General features: G+C 43.3%; 2 protein-coding genes across 2 annotated transcripts in view; one reads left to right on the top strand and one right to left on the bottom strand.

The window, feature by feature from the left end:
- The window catches only part of IFT140 (intraflagellar transport 140), a 253,776-nt gene that overhangs the window by 173,525 nt on the left and 60,014 nt on the right, over nt 1–20,237 (top strand). The gene's annotated exons all lie outside the window — the stretch shown is intronic.
- TMEM204 (transmembrane protein 204) overlaps nt 1,164–20,237 on the bottom strand; it is a 43,188-nt gene continuing 24,114 nt past the window's right edge. Inside the window, exon 4 of the mRNA XM_077828869.1 lies at nt 1,164–2,829. Within this exon, the coding sequence (XP_077684995.1) occupies nt 2,585–2,829 (245 nt within the window). The 3' untranslated portion in view covers nt 1,164–2,584. The remainder of the gene's footprint in view (nt 2,830–20,237) is intronic.

Here is a 20,237-nt window from a genome sequence, read left to right as displayed (position 1 = left end):
ATATTATAATATAGATATTGCAATATTAGCTGAAATAATATGTCTTAAATATTCCAATACTTTATTTTTAAAAACTGTAAATATAGCACAATTATTTTTAGAAAATACCTTGCTTTTCTGTAAAATAAGTCAAGGAAATGGAAACAAACTTCAGCTGGTTTTTATAAACTGGTGTAAGAAAAAACTTCTTATCAGCTTTATAGAACTCTGCTCTGATTGTCTAGAGCAAGGCATTGTGGGGGGCTGAATTCTAGAAGTCCTTGGTTCTAGAGCATCAAGCTCTGTAGAGCGCTACTGACTTTGGGCATCGTGCAGAGTGGCAACTGGGGCTGCATTCCTTATTACGTGAAATTTTGGGTGCAGAACAGAATTTAAGAGCCACTTGATCACTTTTTAACAAAGTGAAGCAAAATATAAAGGAGACAGTGACAAAGATGAAAAGCAGATAATTCAGCTGGGAGCAGCAGCACAGCCTCAGAGAGAGATTTTATAATGTTCGCAGCTCATAGTCATTCAGTCTTATCAGTGAGTATGATCAAGGTAACATGTACTGAAAGTTTTAAAAAACATTTCTCATTGCTGCTTGTCCTTTTCTAACTCTTGTATTTAGGGACTTCTACAGTGTAGTTTTTGGCTTGTTGGTTTGTTGCCTAATACTACATGCACATTGTTGACGTGAGCCATCATGCTGTATAGCGCAGAGGTGGGCAAACTACGGCCCATGGGCCACATCCGGCCCACGGGACCCTCCTGCCCGGCCCCTGAGCTCCTGGCCCGGGAGGCTAGTCCCCAGCCCCTCCCCTGCTGTTTCCCCTCCCCCGCAGCCTCAGCGCACCGTGCCGCCGGCGCAATGCTCTGGGCAGCCAGGCAGCGCAGTTGCAGAGTCGCGGCCTGACCTGGTGCTCTGGGTGATGCGGCTATAGCACTGCCAGTCACTGGTGCACCAGGCAGTGTGGTAAGAGGGCAGGGAGCAGTGGGGGTTGGATAGAGGGCAGGGGAGTTGGGGGGGGGTGGTCAGGGGTCGGGGTGGTCAGAGGGCAGGAGACGGGGGGGTTGGATGGGGCAGGGGTTCCGGGGGGGCAGTCAGGAATGACGGCGGGGTTGGATTTGGCGGCAGGGGGCAGTCAGGGGTGGGGAGTCTGGGGGTGGGCAGGGGCCAGAGAACAGGGAGGGTTGGAGGGGCAGGAGTCCCCGGGGAGCCATCAGGGGGCGAGAAGCAGGGGGGTTGGATAGGAGGCGGGTGCTGGGCCAAGCCATGCCTGGCTGTTTGGGGAGACACAGCCTCCCCTAACTGGCCCGCCATACAATTTTGGAAACTCGATGTGGCCCTCAGGCCAAAAAGTTTGCCCACCCCTGTGTATAGCGTCACACTTATGCAGTAGAGGTCTGATCATGCAAGGTGCTGAATATCTTCAACTCTCACCAATTTATTTGGCACTGTGGGGTCTGACCTGCAAGAATCAATTCTTAAATGCCTAGTTCTCAAATTTGGGTGCTCTGATTTGCATTTGTGTGGTGATTATGCTCCCAAGTATCTGCTTTAGGTGCCTATGTGCAGAATGAACATGCTGACTTAGGCACCCAAGTTTGAAAATTGCATGCCAAGTTTGCACACTTTCTGGGAAAAGATAATTTAGGATATTCATTCATAGTAGCCATTTCTAACAAAATAAGTTAATAGTATATTTGGGGGTATGGGGAGGTCACAGTAAAAGCTCTTCTCATAGATATTAACCCACAGTGTAAACAATGGAGTGCACTTTCAGCACAGTGTGTAGGAAGTTCTAGCTGTGTACCTCTCTTTCGTGTTAATGGCACCTCTAGCTGCCTGCAAAATTAACTTAAACACTCCCAAAGCCTCTATTTTTAAGGACAAAACAGTGTCTGAAAACTCACCCTAATTTTTTGCATTCCCATATATTTACAAATATAATTTAGAATTATATTACTTGCTTCTGGGGTAATAGATTGTGTTCTATGCTTCAGTGTGGAAGAAATGTTACAGCGAAGTTAGATGTTCCTAAAAATTGGGTATGTGATGCTCACCTTAAAGGAAACATTACCTAAGCCTAAACTATGCTGTTGTAAATTTTGACACCCATGAAAAATTTCCTGCTCTGTCAGACTGTCTGTCTGTTGGGTCCAAAGGAGGATTGTGAACACAGCTGAGCCCTTGATCTTGTTGCATTGTCATTAGGGAGCAGGATAACTTCATTCAAAATAAGGGAAGACTTTAAAGTAGTAGGTTGCCCTTTTCCCATTTTCAGTACCCTCACCACACTCACTCTGTCTCTGCCACAGTTGAAAACTCCTGGCATATGGTGTAAAGTCCTAATATTTTTCCATTGTACAGTAGAGGAAGAGGGGTGGTGTATAATATATATATATATATATATAATTATGCGTATTATACATATAGATAGATAGATAGATGGAGCCCATTCACATAATAATTGAGGGCCTCTTTTCAGCTTGAGCTTTGTGATGTCCTTCAACACTTAATTTTAAATTACAGTGTATACTTCTAGAAAACAATTCCAATGCAAGTCTCCTCAGAGGACTCTCCCATTTCAAGCACATGCTCTCAGCATGGTGACTCAACATAGTCATTCTCCAGTCCCCTGCGGAAGTGAGCAGTCAGAGTGCGGCTAATGACAATAACCCGAGGTGCCATGCAGTCCTCCCGCCTGTGAAGGATGTTCCATATGAGGATGGCGGCTGCCAGCGTGGCCAGGAGGCAGGCCCCAATGTTCAGGTAGCAAGACCAGGACAGGTTGGTGTAGGGCCCTATACGGTAGAAAGTCACCAATCCAATGACCAGAACAAAACCTGCAAGCAGAGTGAGAGAGAGACACTTCAAAATGGGTACTTCTCTTGAATTTCTCTAGCACATTTCATCCCAAAGGATGCCACAGTGCTTCAGAAATTATACACAGGGATCACTTTACCCAAAAACATGCAGCCTCTCTGGAATGAAACCCAGGAGGTTTCTAACAGAGCATAGAAACACTATACAACAGTTTAGGACAGAAAAAGATAAATTACCTAGATGAAACTACAAGAAAAATTTAGGAAAATGGAAAGTAATATTCAAGCTTGATTGGGCCAGGTTTCTGGCGTTAACACATCTAAACTTATTAAATGTGGTATCTGAGGCGCTGCCTTTCTAATGTGGTGGTGGGTGCTTGACGCCCCTGGCTCTGCCACAGGCCCCACCCCTGCTCCACCGCTTCCCCCAAGCCTTCACCCCTGCCCTGCTTCTTCCTGCCCCGTTCTGTCCCTTTCCCCAAGCGTGCCTGGCCCTTGCTCCTCCCCAGTACCTCCTGTATACCATGGAACAGCTGATCTGCAGTGGGTGGGAGGCACTGGGAGGAAGGGGTATGTGCTGATTGGAGGGGCCACCGGCAGGTAGGAGGTGTTGTGGGGAGGTGGGGCACTGGCTGCCAGTGGGTGCTCAGCGGGTGCTCAGCACCCACCATTTTTTTCTTGGAGTTGGCGCCTATGTGTGTCATGGATTCTTTAACATCCATATGGTCAGAACCTTGTTGTATACCTTGATCAAAAGACTGGGTACCTGGATTGCACCCTCCACATCAGGCCTATTTCTTTCCATGCTGATTTAAAATATCCTGTGCCCCACCGATCCTCTTTTGTATGCTCTTCAGTACTCGAGTCTCATTGACACTATTGGTGACCAAGGCCTATGATTTTTCATGCCTCCTTTCCTACTCTTCTTGCCAGTGCAGCAAGTTGGTATATTGATTAAAGATATGTATAAAGCAGCCTCCATCATTCAGAACACTACATTAATTCAGAAATACATTTTTAAAAGTATTTAAAACAAACCACCCATATAAAATATAAGTAGATAGAGAAGGTACATAATAGAAAGAATAAAAAATATACTGTAGAGAAAGGGAGATGGAGAATATATGAGTAGGGGGACCCCACCATCATGGTGGTAATTAAATTTCTGAAAATCTTTTTCAGGTTAAAAGCCAGAAGGGAGGAATATCGAGGGAGAGCAAGGTCCAGTGCCAGTGACAACCAAAGCAAAGTCTTTGGCTATGTCTACACGAGCAAGCTTACAGCGGCACAGCTCTATGTATAGTAAATAATATTCTTGTCAATTCAGACTGAGGAAATTGACAGGTGAAGTGATATATCTAGTCATACAAGAAATCTGTAGTAAAGGATAGGACTCAAATCTTGTGGCTCCCAGTCTCATGTGTTAACAAGACTGCCCTTCCTGAAGGATGCATCAATAATGCAAAATTGCTTTACAGCCCTCTATGCTTCCCTTCCTCTCCTCCCATTTAAAGCTAGTTATCAACTTTTAAGAGAGGTAATTTATAGATCTGATTAGTTTGACAAGAACTTATACAAAGAGGCAAATATGTCTTGCTTACTAAGTAAAACACAGCTTCCTCTTCTCTCAAACACTTCCTTCACCACCACCATAACAGAAGAAATTAACATGGACAAAAGGGCCCCGTAATGGAGGAAGACTGAAATAAGCAAAGGTCAATAAACAGCCAAAGAGGGATCTATAGATACCATCTCATTAAGTTCATGGGCAAGGACAAGTCATGCACGAGCCAGTCTTTCCTAAGTTTCCAGTATCTGTACGCTATCTTTCTGTGTTAGCAGCATTGTTTGGAAACAGTGTTATCACAGAAGGTCTGCCTTTCTATAGTATATAAAGTCATCCTAGCAGTGATTGGAGATGCCGCTGATACTAGATCCAGATCCCTCACAGGGAGCACTAGTTGGGAGTATATCTCTCAGTGTTAGAAAGTAGTGGGCAACAGCTCTTAAGGTTTTCACTGTGCAAATAAGTTTTATTTTCTTTGAAGAGTTTCAGACACTAATTTATCTCTGATGCAGCTCCACTGAAGTCAGTGGAGTTATATGGAGCATGGATTTGGCCCCATATGTTTCTAGAGCTTTTAAATAGGTATTTTTTCAAATCAATCTGCTTCTAGGTGGTGCAGCCCCAGTTTGTCCTTGTTTTCTGTCCTTGCACAATCACTTCTATGAAATTCTCTGCTCACTTAGCTCCACTTTTAACTTAAAACACCGTGCAGACTGTGGGGGTGTGAATTGCAATGTTGCACAGTAACTATCTCATGTAGACCCTGCTGTTGGTAGTCCATCGCTGACGATGGTGATATTGTCGCAGTTCTCATTTATGCCTACGTGTATGACTCCGAAGTCCGAACCCTGATCCACAGAGTTGGCCACACTGAGGGCATTGGAAATCTGTATTTATGATGTTTGATGATGCAGCTGTGTGGCACTTTTCACGTGCAGCCTGGAGATGAATTTGTTGATCCTGAGCAAACCTGTTATATGCTGATCTTGTCCGAGACCACCAATGAGTCCTATTCTGAGCCACTTGATCAAATTCTTCGGAATTGTTGCCAGCCCACTGGAGACTGCTCTTCAGATTATTTTTTACTCCTAGGGGAATTCTGTGCCAAAAATTAAAAATTCTGCAACAAAAAATTAAAAATTCTGCGCACAGTATTTTAAAATTCTGCGTATTTTATTTGTCAAAATAACACAATATAATCATACCAGTTTCAATTATTTTTGGTCATTTATTTCAAAATACCTGTCAGCAAGTATGTACGTAACGATACAGACAACAAAAAAGATTCAGAAATTTTTTTTGACAAATAGATTCCTTACTAGGCATATTAATACAGAACTCTGAGTAAATAATTCATTGAAACTACAATACAGAACTGTATTGCCCGCACCCTTCAGAAACAGTGCAAAGGCTCTGGAAACAAGAGCTGTTCTTCTCTCAGGCCTTTGTGCATCGCATCCATCCATAAGGGTGCAGACATTCTACGCCCCTAGAATGAGTCTTTTCTTTATTGTTTTTTGACCGCAGTTATAGCCCAATACTTTAGGGTGTTCTGCAGCTCACACCCCCATAGTCTGCATGGTGGAGCCATGCAGACAAACCCATAGTTAAGATAATTCAAGCTATGTCTTTATTTTAATTTCCAATCTTCTCTCTCATCTGGGGTACAAAATGACAATCTCTTTATTCCCCTAAACATTTTGAGATCCAGCCTGCAGTGGACTTTTTGCATAGTGATCAGTACACTCAGAATGCTGACTTCATCAGAATAACTGTTTCACCTCTAAGCTGATCTATGAAGAAAACCTTGTGAAGACCCCAGCCAGTATTCTTTGTGCACGCAAAACTCCCATTGAAGTTGATGGGAATTGTTTGGTGTGCACAGAATGCCACATGGAACCCTAAAATTGTAATCAACTAGGTTTACAATACAGATTTTTAAAAAATAGATACTTAATAGCTTAAATCTCTCCTTTTTGTAGTACCCTTTTGGATTGCTTTTGATTCTCTGCTGACTTTGGTGTTTGTTAGGTCATTGTTACTTTTGCCTTTAAGGCTTTATTTAAAGGCATTTTTGTTAATAATAATAATAATAATGGCACACAGGAAGGCAGTGGCAGCCAGAAATTAAAACCACATTGCTTTAGTCCCAGTCTAATGCTTTAACCACAAGCCACATTTTCCTCTGAATTCAGTGATGTTACTCCTGACATATACTGGTGTGAGGAAGGAAAATCAGGTCCATTATTATTTGTGGAACGCATGCCTCATTTTTTTTAAACTGACCTCTTAGAAGTTGATTTCCCTGTCTGTAAAATGGAGATGGTAATTCTTCCTTTTTCCCACCCTTTGTTTGTCATGTCTATTAAAACTGTAAACACTTTTGGGGGGAGGGACTGTCTCTTAGTATGAGTTTGTACAGTTCTATCTTAATTGCAATCTGATCTTTGTTGGGGCCTGTACACACTACTGTAATACATATAAATAATGATGATAATTTGCTGTTCTACAGCATTTTTCATCTACAGAGTGCAAAACGCTTTACAACGGAGGGTAAATTCACCCATTTTAAAGGTGGGAAGCTGATGCAAAGTGTGATCATTTGCCCTTTCAGTGGCAGAGCTGGGGATGGAAAAAAGGGCACTGGACTAGGAATCAGGAGACCCATTTGCTCATCTGTCTGTTAACTTTGTGCATTTGATAGAAGTTTGTGTACAATAAGTTTTCTTTGTGCAATCAGATTCTCCTGCTGTTCGTGAGGATTTTTCACATGAGATCAAAAAACTTAAAGAAAAATAGGAAAATGTGATGTAAAATCACAAAAATCATCAGGGGGACTCAGTGGCTTGCATAAGACCTGGAATTACTTTAACTGATGTTTTTGAGCTAGACTAGAATTCAGTTTGTTGGTGTCCCTTTTAAGTAGGAAGAACGTTGGGCCTAAACTACTTGATAGTGTGTCTTTATAAGTAAATAAAAAGTACCATTATATATGTTTATAATACTAAAGGCCAGATTCTGTGGGTGGGGGCACATTGGTTCAGGAAGCCCTTTCCGTTCCTTTCACGCCTGCACAGGGCTAACCAGAACCTGGTGCTTATGCTTGCCTAGATGCTATTGGGCATGCGAAGGCAGGGCCATGGTCTAACCAATCCAACAGATGAATTGTGCTGGCACCAGGAAGTATATGCTAGGTGCGGATCCTCAAAGGTTCCACCACATGGTTCCCTTAGTAACCCTGGATGCTTCCAGGAACTGCCATTCATGTAATACACCTCCTGCTGCTGCTGTAATTTCCTCTCTTTAATAGGCAGCAGGTTTAAAACGAACAAAAGGAAGTATTTCTTCACACAACGCATAGTCAGCCTGTGGAACTCTTTGCCAAAGGATGTTGTGAAGGCCAAGGCTATAGCAGGATTAAAAAATAACTAGATAAACTCATGGAGGATATATCCATCAATGGCTGTTAGCCAAGATGGGCAGGGATGGTGTCCCTAGCCTCTGTTTGCCAGAAGCTGGGAATGGGCGACGAGATAGATCACTTGATGTTTACCTTTTCTATTCTTTCTCTCTGAAGCATCTGGCATTGGCCACTGTCAGAAGACAGGATACTGGGCTAAATAGACCTTTGATCTGACCCAGTATGGCCATTCTTATGTTCTTACATTCTCTCTCCTCCTTACCTGGCTGTGGCTTCTAAAATTGTGGTAGAACCTTGCACGTTTACAGTACTATACACACTGTAGCAGTAACTGTTTTTCAGAGATTTAAATACTTCATTGTAAGACTGAAAACGCTACTCCAGAGTGAATCAAGAAGAAAACACAGTTAACTGTATTGTGCTAAGCGCCTCTAAATATGCTTGCATCTGCAATAGGAAGTAGTGCACCATGGTATATCATCTGTCTCGCCCAATTTATAAATATGAAGGAGACATTACTGCAATAAATTCTGCTACTCCTGATGTAGCCATTTTGCTTGATCAACTTCAGGTGAAATTGTAGTTGCTGCTCTACACCAGCCACACAAAAGAAGAAGAAGAAGAAGAAGATCTATCTTGCAAGCTTTTTTCCTTTCTATGCAAAGGATGCATAGATTATGAGTTGCCTGTTTTGCCGATATGTCACAAGGCAACATACTGTAAAAGTTAAGGTTCATAAGCCAACCAATAGTTTCACCCAGCGAATGTGTGACAGACTTTGAAATGCTGATTACAGATCAAGGCCACAAAAGACAATGAGTACCCTGAAAGTATAAGAATTATCCTGGCATCTATCTCCAACACTGTTCTGGTGCCTTGTAATAAGTGAATCACTGAGTTGTCTGGCTGGTCTTAATAATTTTTTCCTTGAATAGATATTGCACAGAGTTGGTGATGATGGGCTTGATACAAGGACCATTGAAGTCAGTAGTAGTCTTTCCATTGCCTTCAGTAGGTTTTAGATCATTACTTATAAGGGCAGCAATAACCTGCCTCTACTGTAACTTTAGATGAAATATATCACAATAAATAATTCTAGTCTGAGTATAGCAGCTGCATAACTTCCAATCATTGCATTGTGTGTAGTGGCTTCTTCAGTATGCCAGTATAGATTTACTGGTATCTATGGTACTGTTATGTCTAATGTGTGGAAATACGGAGTGATTAGCACAAGCCTGTGGGGGAAAAAACCTACAGGTTTACTGGCGTTTGTGAGTGCTGCATTCACCCAGACACACACTTCATCTTGTGCCTTGATCAGTTACACACAGGAAAGTGGCAATAGTCTGTGTACATTGTTTTATGGCACATCAGAAAGGTAAAGAAATGCCTTAAGTGTATTTCCCACTATGTAAACTTACTTCCAAACCCAAATCTATATTATTATATTACCTGTCATTTTTTCTTCTATCTTTGAGATCACTTAGGGCAAGTTACAATACTAAATGGGTATGCAGCTCTGGGCTAGACCAGGAGTCTTTGTGAGCACCTCTGTTCCATTTTGTGGAGTGATTATTCATCAGGAAAAAGACTAAGGCTTCCTCACAATGCCTAAAATAAAACTATTTTGGTTAGCAGGACTGTTTCCCTTCACAGGCCCTTTGCCTGAACCCTGGTTCAGACCAGCAGCCAATCACATGACAGCCTTTTCTCTTCTCGCAGTTTCATGCCAGGTTCTGAATGGGAGGGAGTCTAGAGACGGGGAGCTCAGAAAGTAATTCTTACTTGGCAGAGAGCATAAGTGAGTCATAGGAGCTATTGAAGAGTAAAAACTCCCTGGTCAGTACAGTCTGCCACAGGCTAAACAGGGACTGACATTTAAGAGCAGAGAAAAGTGTGATTCAGAAGGAAGAGCGAGGAATATTATTGGAGAGAGATATTACAGTTCGCTGTTTCTAACTTCTGTGAATTAGTTTAGGGTGAGTGAGTTGAGAGAGCTCTAAAATCAAATTTTTATGGTAAATATTTGACAGGGATGAGTTACAGCATCCTCAATCAACAGTAATAGTGGCCAAGATAACCGGAAAGTGATGTTCGGCTTACCAATGTGGGAGTTCAGCAACAGAAGTGTGAAGAGAGATCATACTGATCCACAAAAGGCTTATCCACAGATACTGTAGCGCATACTAGGAGATTTCATTGTCACCGTACAGAAGTCAAGACTTCTTTGTACTGCAGTGAATGCTACCATTCCAAAGATTAGATATTTCTTGAAGCAAAGAGCCCCATAGTTTATTGGAGCCGCTTGATCCTGCACACTGCATATGTCTTGTTTGCTTGTTATTACACCAATGAAAATGTGTGCCAGCCAAGATTTGGCTGAAACATCTGGTATGTCTCTTCACTAAATCACAGTGCGAAATTCATCATGCTCACCTTGTAGCAGCCTAGACCTCAGGGAAGGTATTCAGTCTTGGGGGAAGGTAGGCTTTTTTCCTGGGGAAAGACAGCTTTGCATTCTGCTGGGCTTCTACTGGAGCATCATATCTATGGGAAAGGCTATTCTGTAATCATTTGCTGAGGGAGGTGCTGAGGGAGTTGGCTGATGTGATTGCAGAGCCATTGGACATTACCTTTGAAAATTCGTAGTGATTTGGGGAGGTCCTGGATGATTAGAAAAAGGCAAATATAGTACCCATATTTTTAAAAGGGAAGAAAGAGAACCCAGGGAACTACAGGCCGGTCAGCCTCATTTCAGTCCCCGGCAAAATCATGGAGCAGGTCCTCAAGGAATCCATTTTGAAGCACTTGGAGGAGAGGAAGGTGATCAGGAACAGTCAACATGGATTCACCAATGGCAAGTCATGCCTGAACAACCTGATTGCCTTCTATGATGAGATAACTGGCACTGTGGATGTGGGGTAAGTGGTGGATGTGATATATCTTGACTATAGCAAAGCTTTTGATACGGTCTCCCACAGTATTCTTGCCAGCAAGTTAAAAAAAGTATAGATTGGATGAATGGACTATAGGGTGGATAGAAAGGTGGATAGATTGTCAAGCTCAACTGGTAGTGATAAACAGCTCGATGTCTAGTTGGCAGCCAGTATCAAGCGGAGTGCCCCAGGGGTCGGTCCTGGAACCAGTTTTGTTCAACATCTTTATCAATGATCTGGATGATGGGATTAGTTGCACCCTCAGCAAGTTCGCAGATGACACTAAGCTGAGGGGAGACGTAGATACACTGGAGAGTAGGAATAGGGTCCCTAATATTCTATGATTCTATGATTTGATGAGGGGTGTTCCAGGATGGGACTGTGGGGCCTACCTGGTTATCATAGAATCATAGAATATCAGGGTTGGAAGGGACCTCAGGAGGTCATCTAGTCCGACCCCCTGCTCAAAGCAGGACCAATCCCCAATTAAATCATCCCAGCCAGGGCTTTGTCAAGCCTGATCTTAAAAACTTCTAAGGAAGGAGATTCTACCACCTCCCTAGGTAACTCATTCCAGTGTTTCACCACCCTCCTAGTGAAAAAGTTTTTCCTAATATCCAACCTAAACCTCCCCCACTGCAACTTGAGACCATTACTCCTTGTCCTGTCCTCTTCTACCACTGAGAATAGTCTAGAACCATCCTCTCTGGAACCACCTCTCAGGTAGTTGAAAGCAGCTATCAAATCCCCCCTCATTCTTCTCTTCTGCAGACTAAACAATCCCAGTTCCCTCAGCCTCTCCTCATAAGTCATGTGTTCCAGACCCCTAATCATTTTTGTTGCCCTTCACTGGACTCTCTCCAATTTATCCACATCCTTCTTGTAGTGTGGGGCCCAAAACTGGACACAGTACTCCAGATGAGGCCTCACCAATGTCGAATAGAGGGGGACGATCACGTCCCTCGATCTGCTCACTATGCCCCTACTTATACATCCCAAAATGCCATTGGCCTTCTTGGCAACAAGGGCACATTGCTGACTCATATCCAGCTTCTCGTCCACTGTCACCCCTAGGTCCTTTTCTGCAGAACTGCTGCCTAGCCATTCGGTCCCTAGTCTGTAGCTGTGCGTTGGGTTCTTCCGTCCTAAGTGCAGGACCCTGCACTTATCCTTATTGAACCTCATCAGATTTCTTTTGGCCCAATCCTCCAATTTGTCTAGGTCCCTCTGTATCCTATCCCTGCCCTCCAGTGTATCTACCACTCCTCCCAGTTTAGTATCATCCGCAAATTTGCTGAGAGTGCAATCCACACCATCCTCCAGATCATTTATGAAGATATTGAACAAAACCGGCCCCAGGACCGACCCCTGGGGCACTCCACTTGACACCAGCTGCCAACTAGACATGGAGCCATTGATCACTACCCGTTGAGCCCAACAATCTAGCCAACTTTCTACCCACCTTATAGTGCATTCATCCAGCCCGTACTACTTTAACTTGCTGACAAGAATACTGTGGGAGACCGTGTCAAAAGCTTTGCTAAAGTCAAGAAACAATGCATCCACTGCTTTCCCTTCATCCACAGAACCAGTAATCTCATCATAGAAGGCGATTAGATTAGTCAGGCATGACCTTCCCTTGGTGAATCCAAGCTGACTGTTCCTGATCACTTTCCTCTCATGTAAGTGCTTCAGGATTGATTCTTTGAGGACCTGCTCCATGATTTTTCCGGGGACTGAGGTGAGGCTGACTGGCCTGTAGTTCCCAGGATCCTCCTTCTTCCCTTTTTTAAAGATTGGCACTACATTAGCGTTTTTCCAGTCATCTGGGACTTCCCCCGTTCGCCACGAGTTTTCAAAGATAATGGCCAATGGTTCTGCAATCACAGCCGCCAATTCCTTTAGCACTCTCGGATGCAACTCGTCCGGCCCCATGGACTTGTGCACATCCAGCTGTTCTAAATATTCCCTAACCACCTCTTTCTCCACAGAGGGCTGGCCATCTATTCCCCATGTTGTGATGCCCAGCGCAGCAGTCTGGGAGCTGACCTTGTTAGTGAAGACAGAGGCAAAAAAAGCATTGAGTACATTAGCTTTTTCCACATCCTCTGTCACTAGGTTGCCTCCCTCATTCATTAAGGGGCCCACACTTTCCTTGGCTTTCTTCTTGTTGCCAACATACCTGAAGAAACCCTTTTTGTTACTCTTGACATCTCTCGCTAGCTGCAGCTCCAGGTGTGATTTGGCCCTCCTGATTTCATTCCTACATGCCCGAGCAATATTTTTATACTCTTCCCTGGTCATATGTCCAATCTTCCACTTCTTGTAAGCTTCTTTTTTATGTTTAAGATCCGCTAGGATTTCACTGTTAAGCCAAGCTGGTCGCCTGACATATTTACTATTCTTTCAACACATTGGGATGGTTTGTCCCTGTAACCTCAACAGGGATTCCTTGAAATACAGCCAGTTCTCCTGGACTCCTTTCCCCTTCATGTTAGTCCCCCAGGGGATCCTACCCATCCATTCCCTGAGTGAGTCGAAGTCTGCTTTCCTGAAGTCCAGGGTCCGTATCCTGCTGCTTACCTTTCTTCACTGTGTCAGGATCCTGAACTCAACCAACTCATGGTCACTGCCTCCCAGATTCCCATCCACTTTTGCTTCCCCTACTAATTCTTCCCGGTTTGTGAGCAGCAGGTCAAGAAAAGCTCCCCTCCAGTCGGCTCCTCTAGCACTTGCACCAAGAAATTGTCCCCTATGCTTTCCAAAAACTTCCTGGATTGTCTATGCACCGCTGTATCGCTCTCCCAGCAGATATCAGGAAAATTAAAGTCACCCATGAGAACCAGGGCATGCGATCTAGTAGCTTCTGCGAGCTGCCGGAAGAAAGCCTCATCCACTTCATCCCCCTGGTCCGGTGGTCTATAGCAGACTCCCACCACTACATCACTCTTGTTGCTCACACTTCTAAACTTAATCCAGAGAGACTCAGGTTTTTCTGCAGTTTCGTACCGGAGCTCTGAGCAGTCATACTGCTCCCTTACATACAGTGCTACTCCCCAACCTTTTCTGCCCTGCCTGTCCTTCCTGAACAGTTTATAACCATCGATGACAGTACTCCAGTCATGTGAGCTATCCCACCAAGTCTCTGTTATTCCAATCACGTCATAATTCCTTGACATCACCAGGACCTCCAGTTCTCCCTGCTTGTTTCCAAGGCTTTGTGCCTTCGTATATAAGCACTTGAGATAACCTGCTGATCGCCCCTCATTCTCAGTATGAGGCAGGAGCCCTCTCCTCACAGACATTCCTGCCTGTGCTTCCTCCCGGTATCCCGCTTTCCCACTTACCTCAGGGCTTTGGTCTCCTTCCCCCGGTGAACCTAGTTTAAAGCCCTCCTCACTAGGTTAGCCAGCCTGCTCGCAAAGATGCTCTTCCCTCTCTTTGTAAGGTGGAGCCCGTCTCTGCCCAGCACTCCTCCTTCATGGAAGACCATCCCATGGTCAAAGAATCCAAAGCCTTCTCTCTGACACCACCTGCGTAGCCATTCGTTGACTTCCACGATTCGACGGTCCCTACCCAGGCCTTTTCCTTCCACGGGGAGGATGGACGAGAAGACCACTTGCACCTCAAACTCCTTTATCCTTCTTCCCAGAGCCACGTAGTCCGCAGTGATCCACTCAAGGTCATTCTTGGCAGTATCATTGGTGCCCACGTGGAGAAGCAGGAAGGGGTAGCGATCCGAGGGCTTGATGAGTCTCGGCAGTCTCTCCATCACATCGCAAATCTTAGCCCCCGGCAAGCAGCAGACTTCTCGGTTTTCCCGGTCAGGGCGGCAGATAGATGACTCAGTTATGTGCATACTGTGTGCTTTGCTGCTGGGCAAAATACTGGTGCACCCTAATGCTACAGTAATGTGCACCCGCTAGTTTAACCGAAAGGCACATTTCTGGAATTTGATGCATCATTTGGTGTAATAAAGTAACTGGAATAGAACACTGTCATAGTATCAGTGTCTCCTGCTTTGATTAATAATAGCTTTGCTGTCATAACATCATTTATTAGCAGCAGGAAACAGTTGGCAATATTCTAGTCTATTGACCTTTTTTGATTAATATTGTTGAATATTTATTGTTTAGCCCATAACTTCCTTTAGAAGAAATTCTAGGAAGAGCATGGGGCAGCTGGGATTCTGCCTTCCCTTATAGTGCTGTATCGCTTGCGATTAACACCCTTGTCATCAATGGAATATGTTGATGCGAAACTAGTGTGAGAACAGAGTCTGACCCAATATCAGGATTATTGAAAATGCTCTTTTAATCAAATTTTTTTAAAATAATTGTTTTAATATTACCACTAATTTAAAATGACTGTAGTATCTTTACATTTTTTTAAATAGATATTTCTTTCTTACTGATAAACAGAGGATCAGAACTGTTTCAGTGTTTCAATAAAACAAGTGACAGGTGTATTGGGGCAGATGTAATGAGAAGTGTGAAGGAACAAGGGCATTGAGCATAAGTCACGTTCCATCATTTTTTTTTTGTTGGGATTTTAAAAAATTATTTACAGTGTTTCATTTAATTCTCTTCCCTAGTCCTCAGAAGTATTGGGTTTATAGGCATCTTGATAGAAGTCTGCTTTAAGAATTGACTTGAAGGAAGCAAGAATGAAAGCAGATATTAGGATGATTAGAGCCATATAAGTACTTAGATGGGCATGGCACATCAGTCATGGAAGGGTTCCAGGAGTAAGGCATGACACGGATGAAGTCATGGAGATAAGTGGAAGGACAAGAAGTGACCAGTTAGTTGCACGATTGATATCTTCATCTTTGTTCTGTGATGACTGTTCTGTTGTTCTGTACTGCATTAAGATGTATGTAGGTTAATGGTATAGAAGTTAGAAATGGAGAATTTCATCCATTCTATCTCCCTGCCAATCCACAATTGTCCCTACTTTGTATTGTGAGATTAGAGTGAACAGTATGTCTGCAGGGGTGTCTCCTTCGATTACCACTAAAGAGGTGTCAGCCAAAAGACACAAAGTGTAGACAGAAATCAAGGCTTGAAATTCAAAGGAAAGGTGTAATAAGGTGTTGTTTGGCTATAAATGGCAAGCCAAGCAGAGAGACGAGGCTTCTTATTGTCTTCAGTATAGGGGCTGGACATTTATATGGATCTCATGAATATTCAGAGTGATCGTAATTTAATAAGAAAAAAAATTAAACCTCATGTTTACAGTTTAAGCCAATCTCTTACTATTGGGATATGTCTATGCTGCATTGACAACCCAGGTTCTGACTCAGATTTAAGCCCAACCCTGCCCTACTCAAGACCTGGGCCTATGGACACACCCAGGAGGGTGGGTCTGAGCCTAAGACCCGCTGTGACTGGGGTCCAAGCCCTGTCATTTTGTGGTGTGGATGCAACTCAAGCCACAGATGTGAATCAGAAAGTCTGCGTTGTGCAGTATGGACACTTTAGCACGGTTGTGAGCCCCGGGTCCAGCAATTGTAAACCCAAGTTTACAATGCAGTGTGGATGCATGGAAGCATGACTCCACAAGCATGGGTCCCACAAATCTGGGTTTACAATGCAGTGTAGGCATACCCTTGGAGACCAGGATTAAACCTAATGTGTGGAGCAGATTATCCCACACGTGTCAATTGTGGGGTTCTTACACCATCCTCTGAAGCGATTGATACTAATAACTGTGAGAAAGGATGCTTGGCTAGATAGAGCTTGGGTTTGATCTAATAGAGCAGTTCCTGTGTTCCTAGTAGATTAGTCTTCTATAGATTCCCCTTTGCCATCTATCATTTTAGTACTTAAAGGAATTCCCATTAGGAATGTTACTCTGTGAGGTTTTTTTTTATCCACCCTTATATTCAGCATGTTGCATCTGTAACAGTTTCTTGGAAAAAACTTCTAGAGAGAAATTTCTGATTGTTGACACAAAATTCCACAAAACGAGTTCCATTTTCACCACATAACTTTTCCAAAGCAAACAGCTTTCTTTCCTGTGAACTGGGAGGTATGAGGCTGTGGAGTTTTGGAGCGGTGTGAATCCCAGTACAGCCACTGGAGTACTGCTTCCTCTCTTCTTTCCTTCCTCCGGGCTTCCTAGGGCTTTATTTTCTGTCAGAGGGTCATCCTTTTGAATGACTGTCAAATACTCATGCAGGTGGCAGAAATAAAAAAGAAACAGAGCTTGGATCCGTCATGAGCGCTGGCGAGGTGCATGTTGATCAGAGATGGTTGTGTAGTCAAGGCAGAAGTTGTGATTGGGGGCCTATGGAGTATGACAACAGTTGAAACTCACAGCTTTCTTTAATAAAAATGACTTCTCAGACCACAATACTAATAGGAAACCATAGCATAGTGCACATGCTATGTTGCTAGGATGGTATTCAGGGTGAAAACAACCAACACTGGTGATCACTGACAGATTGAAGACTGTTGTTAAAAATATATGAATTAAGGTCATAAATATGCCAGTGATCACTAATGGTCCATGGAGCCCTTGCTGGTGCACTGTAGGAGGAAAGATTGTGAAAGATCTTTTAATCCATCTTCTGGCTTGTGTCTGAACCCTCTCCAGTTGATCCACGTTCTTCTTGAATTGTGGGCACCAGAAATGGACAGAATGTTGCAGCAGTATTCCAGCACTGGGGCCAAATGCAGAGGTAAAATAATCTCTCTACTCCTTGAGATTCCCCTGCTTATGCATCCAAGGATCGTATTGGCCATTTTGGCCACAGCACCGCACGAGGAGTTCACATTCAGCTGATTATCCACCACAATTCCCAAATCTTTTTCAGATCATTGCTTCCCAGGGTAGAGTCCCCCCACTGTGTAGGTATGGCCTACGTTCTTTGTTCCCACATATATACATCAATATTTAGCTGTGTTAAAATACACATTGTTACTTGAGCTCAGCTTAGCAAGTTATCCAGATCACTCAAGGACAAGTCACTGATACCTTCATTATTTACCAGTCCCCAAATTTTTGAGTCATTTGCAAACTTTATCAGTGATGATTTTATGTTTTCTTCCAGGTCATTAATAAAAAGATTAAATAGCATAAGGGCCAAGAACAGATCCCTGCAGGATCCCACTAGAAACATGCCCATTCAATGATGATTCCCCAGTTACAATTACATTTTGAGACCTATCCGTTAGCTAGCTTTTAATCCATTTAATGTGCGCCATGCTAATTTTAAACCTTTCTAGTTTTTTAATCAAAATGTCATGCTGAACCAAGTCAAATATCATATTAGAAATGAAGGGGGCAGAGTTCCACAGTGTGAAACTCCACAGTCAGCATTTGACTATGTTTTGTGTAGAAAGTTCTTATGAATATATGCTTCATATCCACTGTTCTCTTCTTATGTGTCTGCCATTCTTTATGGACTTGCTAGTTTACGCAGAAACTTTCTGGGAGGTTCTCACTCTGGAACATAAGATCAGCTACAAACTATTGCCTGTAGTTTCCCAGGGGAAAAGATCCCTTCTCCCATCAGTAAACAAACAAACAAAACACTCCTGATGTCCTAGATCTAGCAGTGTGTTTTGTCCAGTCAGCTGAACTTTTGGTCCCACTCACACTATGAATGTGTACATTGGTGTAAAAAAATTAGAAATAACATGTTTGTCATGATGTTTAATGTTGTGTACTCTGGGCTTAATCCAGGAGACTTGGCAGGTGAGATTTTTGTGGTCAACTTGAGTTTCTTGACAGTGGAAGGAACACAATAGGTGCCGGGGTACAAAGGAGGAAACAACCTCCTCAGATGCCATACTCCTAATGCCTCATCCCAGGAGCGAGATTAACACTGATAGTCAGAGTGACTTCCTTCCCTCCCAGCCATCCCTCATCATCCTTGAGAAAGAGAGTGAGCTACTGGTAGAAAGCTGATCTTCGGATGGGGTAGTGGAAGTTTACATCTCTTTCCTTCTTTACCTAAAAGTGTTCATGCCAGAATATATCAGCTGTATGGCCTGGAGATAATTATTTTAAATATAAATCTTCACGAAGCGAGTAAGATTTTAAATGAGTCTTCTGTAACTCATTGCAAGACTGAGAGAAAACATCCAGCTTACAATTAAGGTCCATCTAGTGGAGAGCAGTATATCTGACAGCTGACCTTGCTCCCCTTTCCATCTTCCTATGAGACTCATCGCATCACTTCTGCAAACAGGAGCCTCCTGATTCAAACAACCAATGGTCTTTCTTTGTAACAGTGTCTCTAGCTGCCAGATTCCCTCTCTTCACACCTTTGAGTATCAACAGTTGAGTCCAGAAGTTCGTTTGTTTTTTCTTTCACTGTTCTCATTAGCATTTTGTTAATCATTCTGACTCTGGCTTTCCTCCCTTTTTCCCTCCCAGCGCTGGGGATTTCAAGGTTCAGCTTGCATAACAGGTAATAGCAGGCATTTCCTTCTCCTGTGTCGGGATATCCTGGCGCCCTTCAGTCTCTCTCTGACTGTATTTAAAACAGACTTCAGCACAAGGGTGGAAAAAAGCCCAGTCTAAAATTAGCAGCCTTGATAGAAGAAAGGCACACGGCTGTCCACTGTACTGTTTGTCAATGAAACAACAAATCTAAACAGAGCCAGAATGCATTTCCTGTCTGTGGAAAACAGGCTGAGCTTCGGAAAGGAGGGGAGAGAGTCAGAGAAAGGCAGACCTCACACCAAAAGGAAGAAAGAACTGGACAAAAGGCATCCAAAGGTAAAAGCAGTGTGCTGTGCTGCTGATCTCACAAGAAGAGGCTGTGTGCAGATCTTGCTCTGCTAAGGCTGCAGTTTTGGATCCTGGCAGTGTTGCACCAGTGCGTGGGGTCCCACTGGACTCAGAAACTGAGTGTATTACAGCTTAAACTAATATGTCTCTTTGTGTATCATACAGTCCCTTCTCCTTATTGGGCCTTTGATTCCTATTAGGCTTGAAGAGGTGTCTCAGCAGTCCTTCACCAGTGGTACTGCAAAGACAGCTGAATTATTGCTGTGAGAACCATCATTTTGAGTTTTCTGGACTAGTCTCTGACCTTACTTACAACAATGTAAACACTCTCCTTACAATGTGTATTTTTTCATGGTCTGTGTGTATATAAATCTCCTCACTGTATTTTCCATTTTATGCATCCGATGAAGTGAGCTGTAGCTCACGAAAGCTTATGCTCAAATAAATTGGTTAGTCTCTAAGGTGCCACAAGAACTCCTTTGCTTTTTGCGAATACAGACTAACACGGCTGTTACTCTGAAATGTAAACCAAAAATCACTGCAGGGGCCTCAGTGCATTTACACTGGTTTAGAACTACTACTGTAGATTTAAACTGAAGTAAAGACTCAGGCTCTGGCCTTAACATGCATTAATACTACATCAGCATGTTTTTTTCCATTTTAATTATACATTTTGGACGCAATCCTGCAAGCCCTGTGTATGGAACTCCTGTTCAATGACTGTTCTTTTTATGGATGTCTTGATTGACTTGTGTAGTAA

The sequence above is a fragment of the Eretmochelys imbricata genome, chromosome 10 (genome assembly GCF_965152235.1).
Source record: "Eretmochelys imbricata isolate rEreImb1 chromosome 10, rEreImb1.hap1, whole genome shotgun sequence".
NCBI classification, from domain to species: Eukaryota; Metazoa; Chordata; order Testudines; family Cheloniidae; genus Eretmochelys; species Eretmochelys imbricata.
The sequence above is the reverse complement of the archived record's forward strand: the minus strand, read 5'-3'. Positions and strand labels throughout refer to the sequence as shown.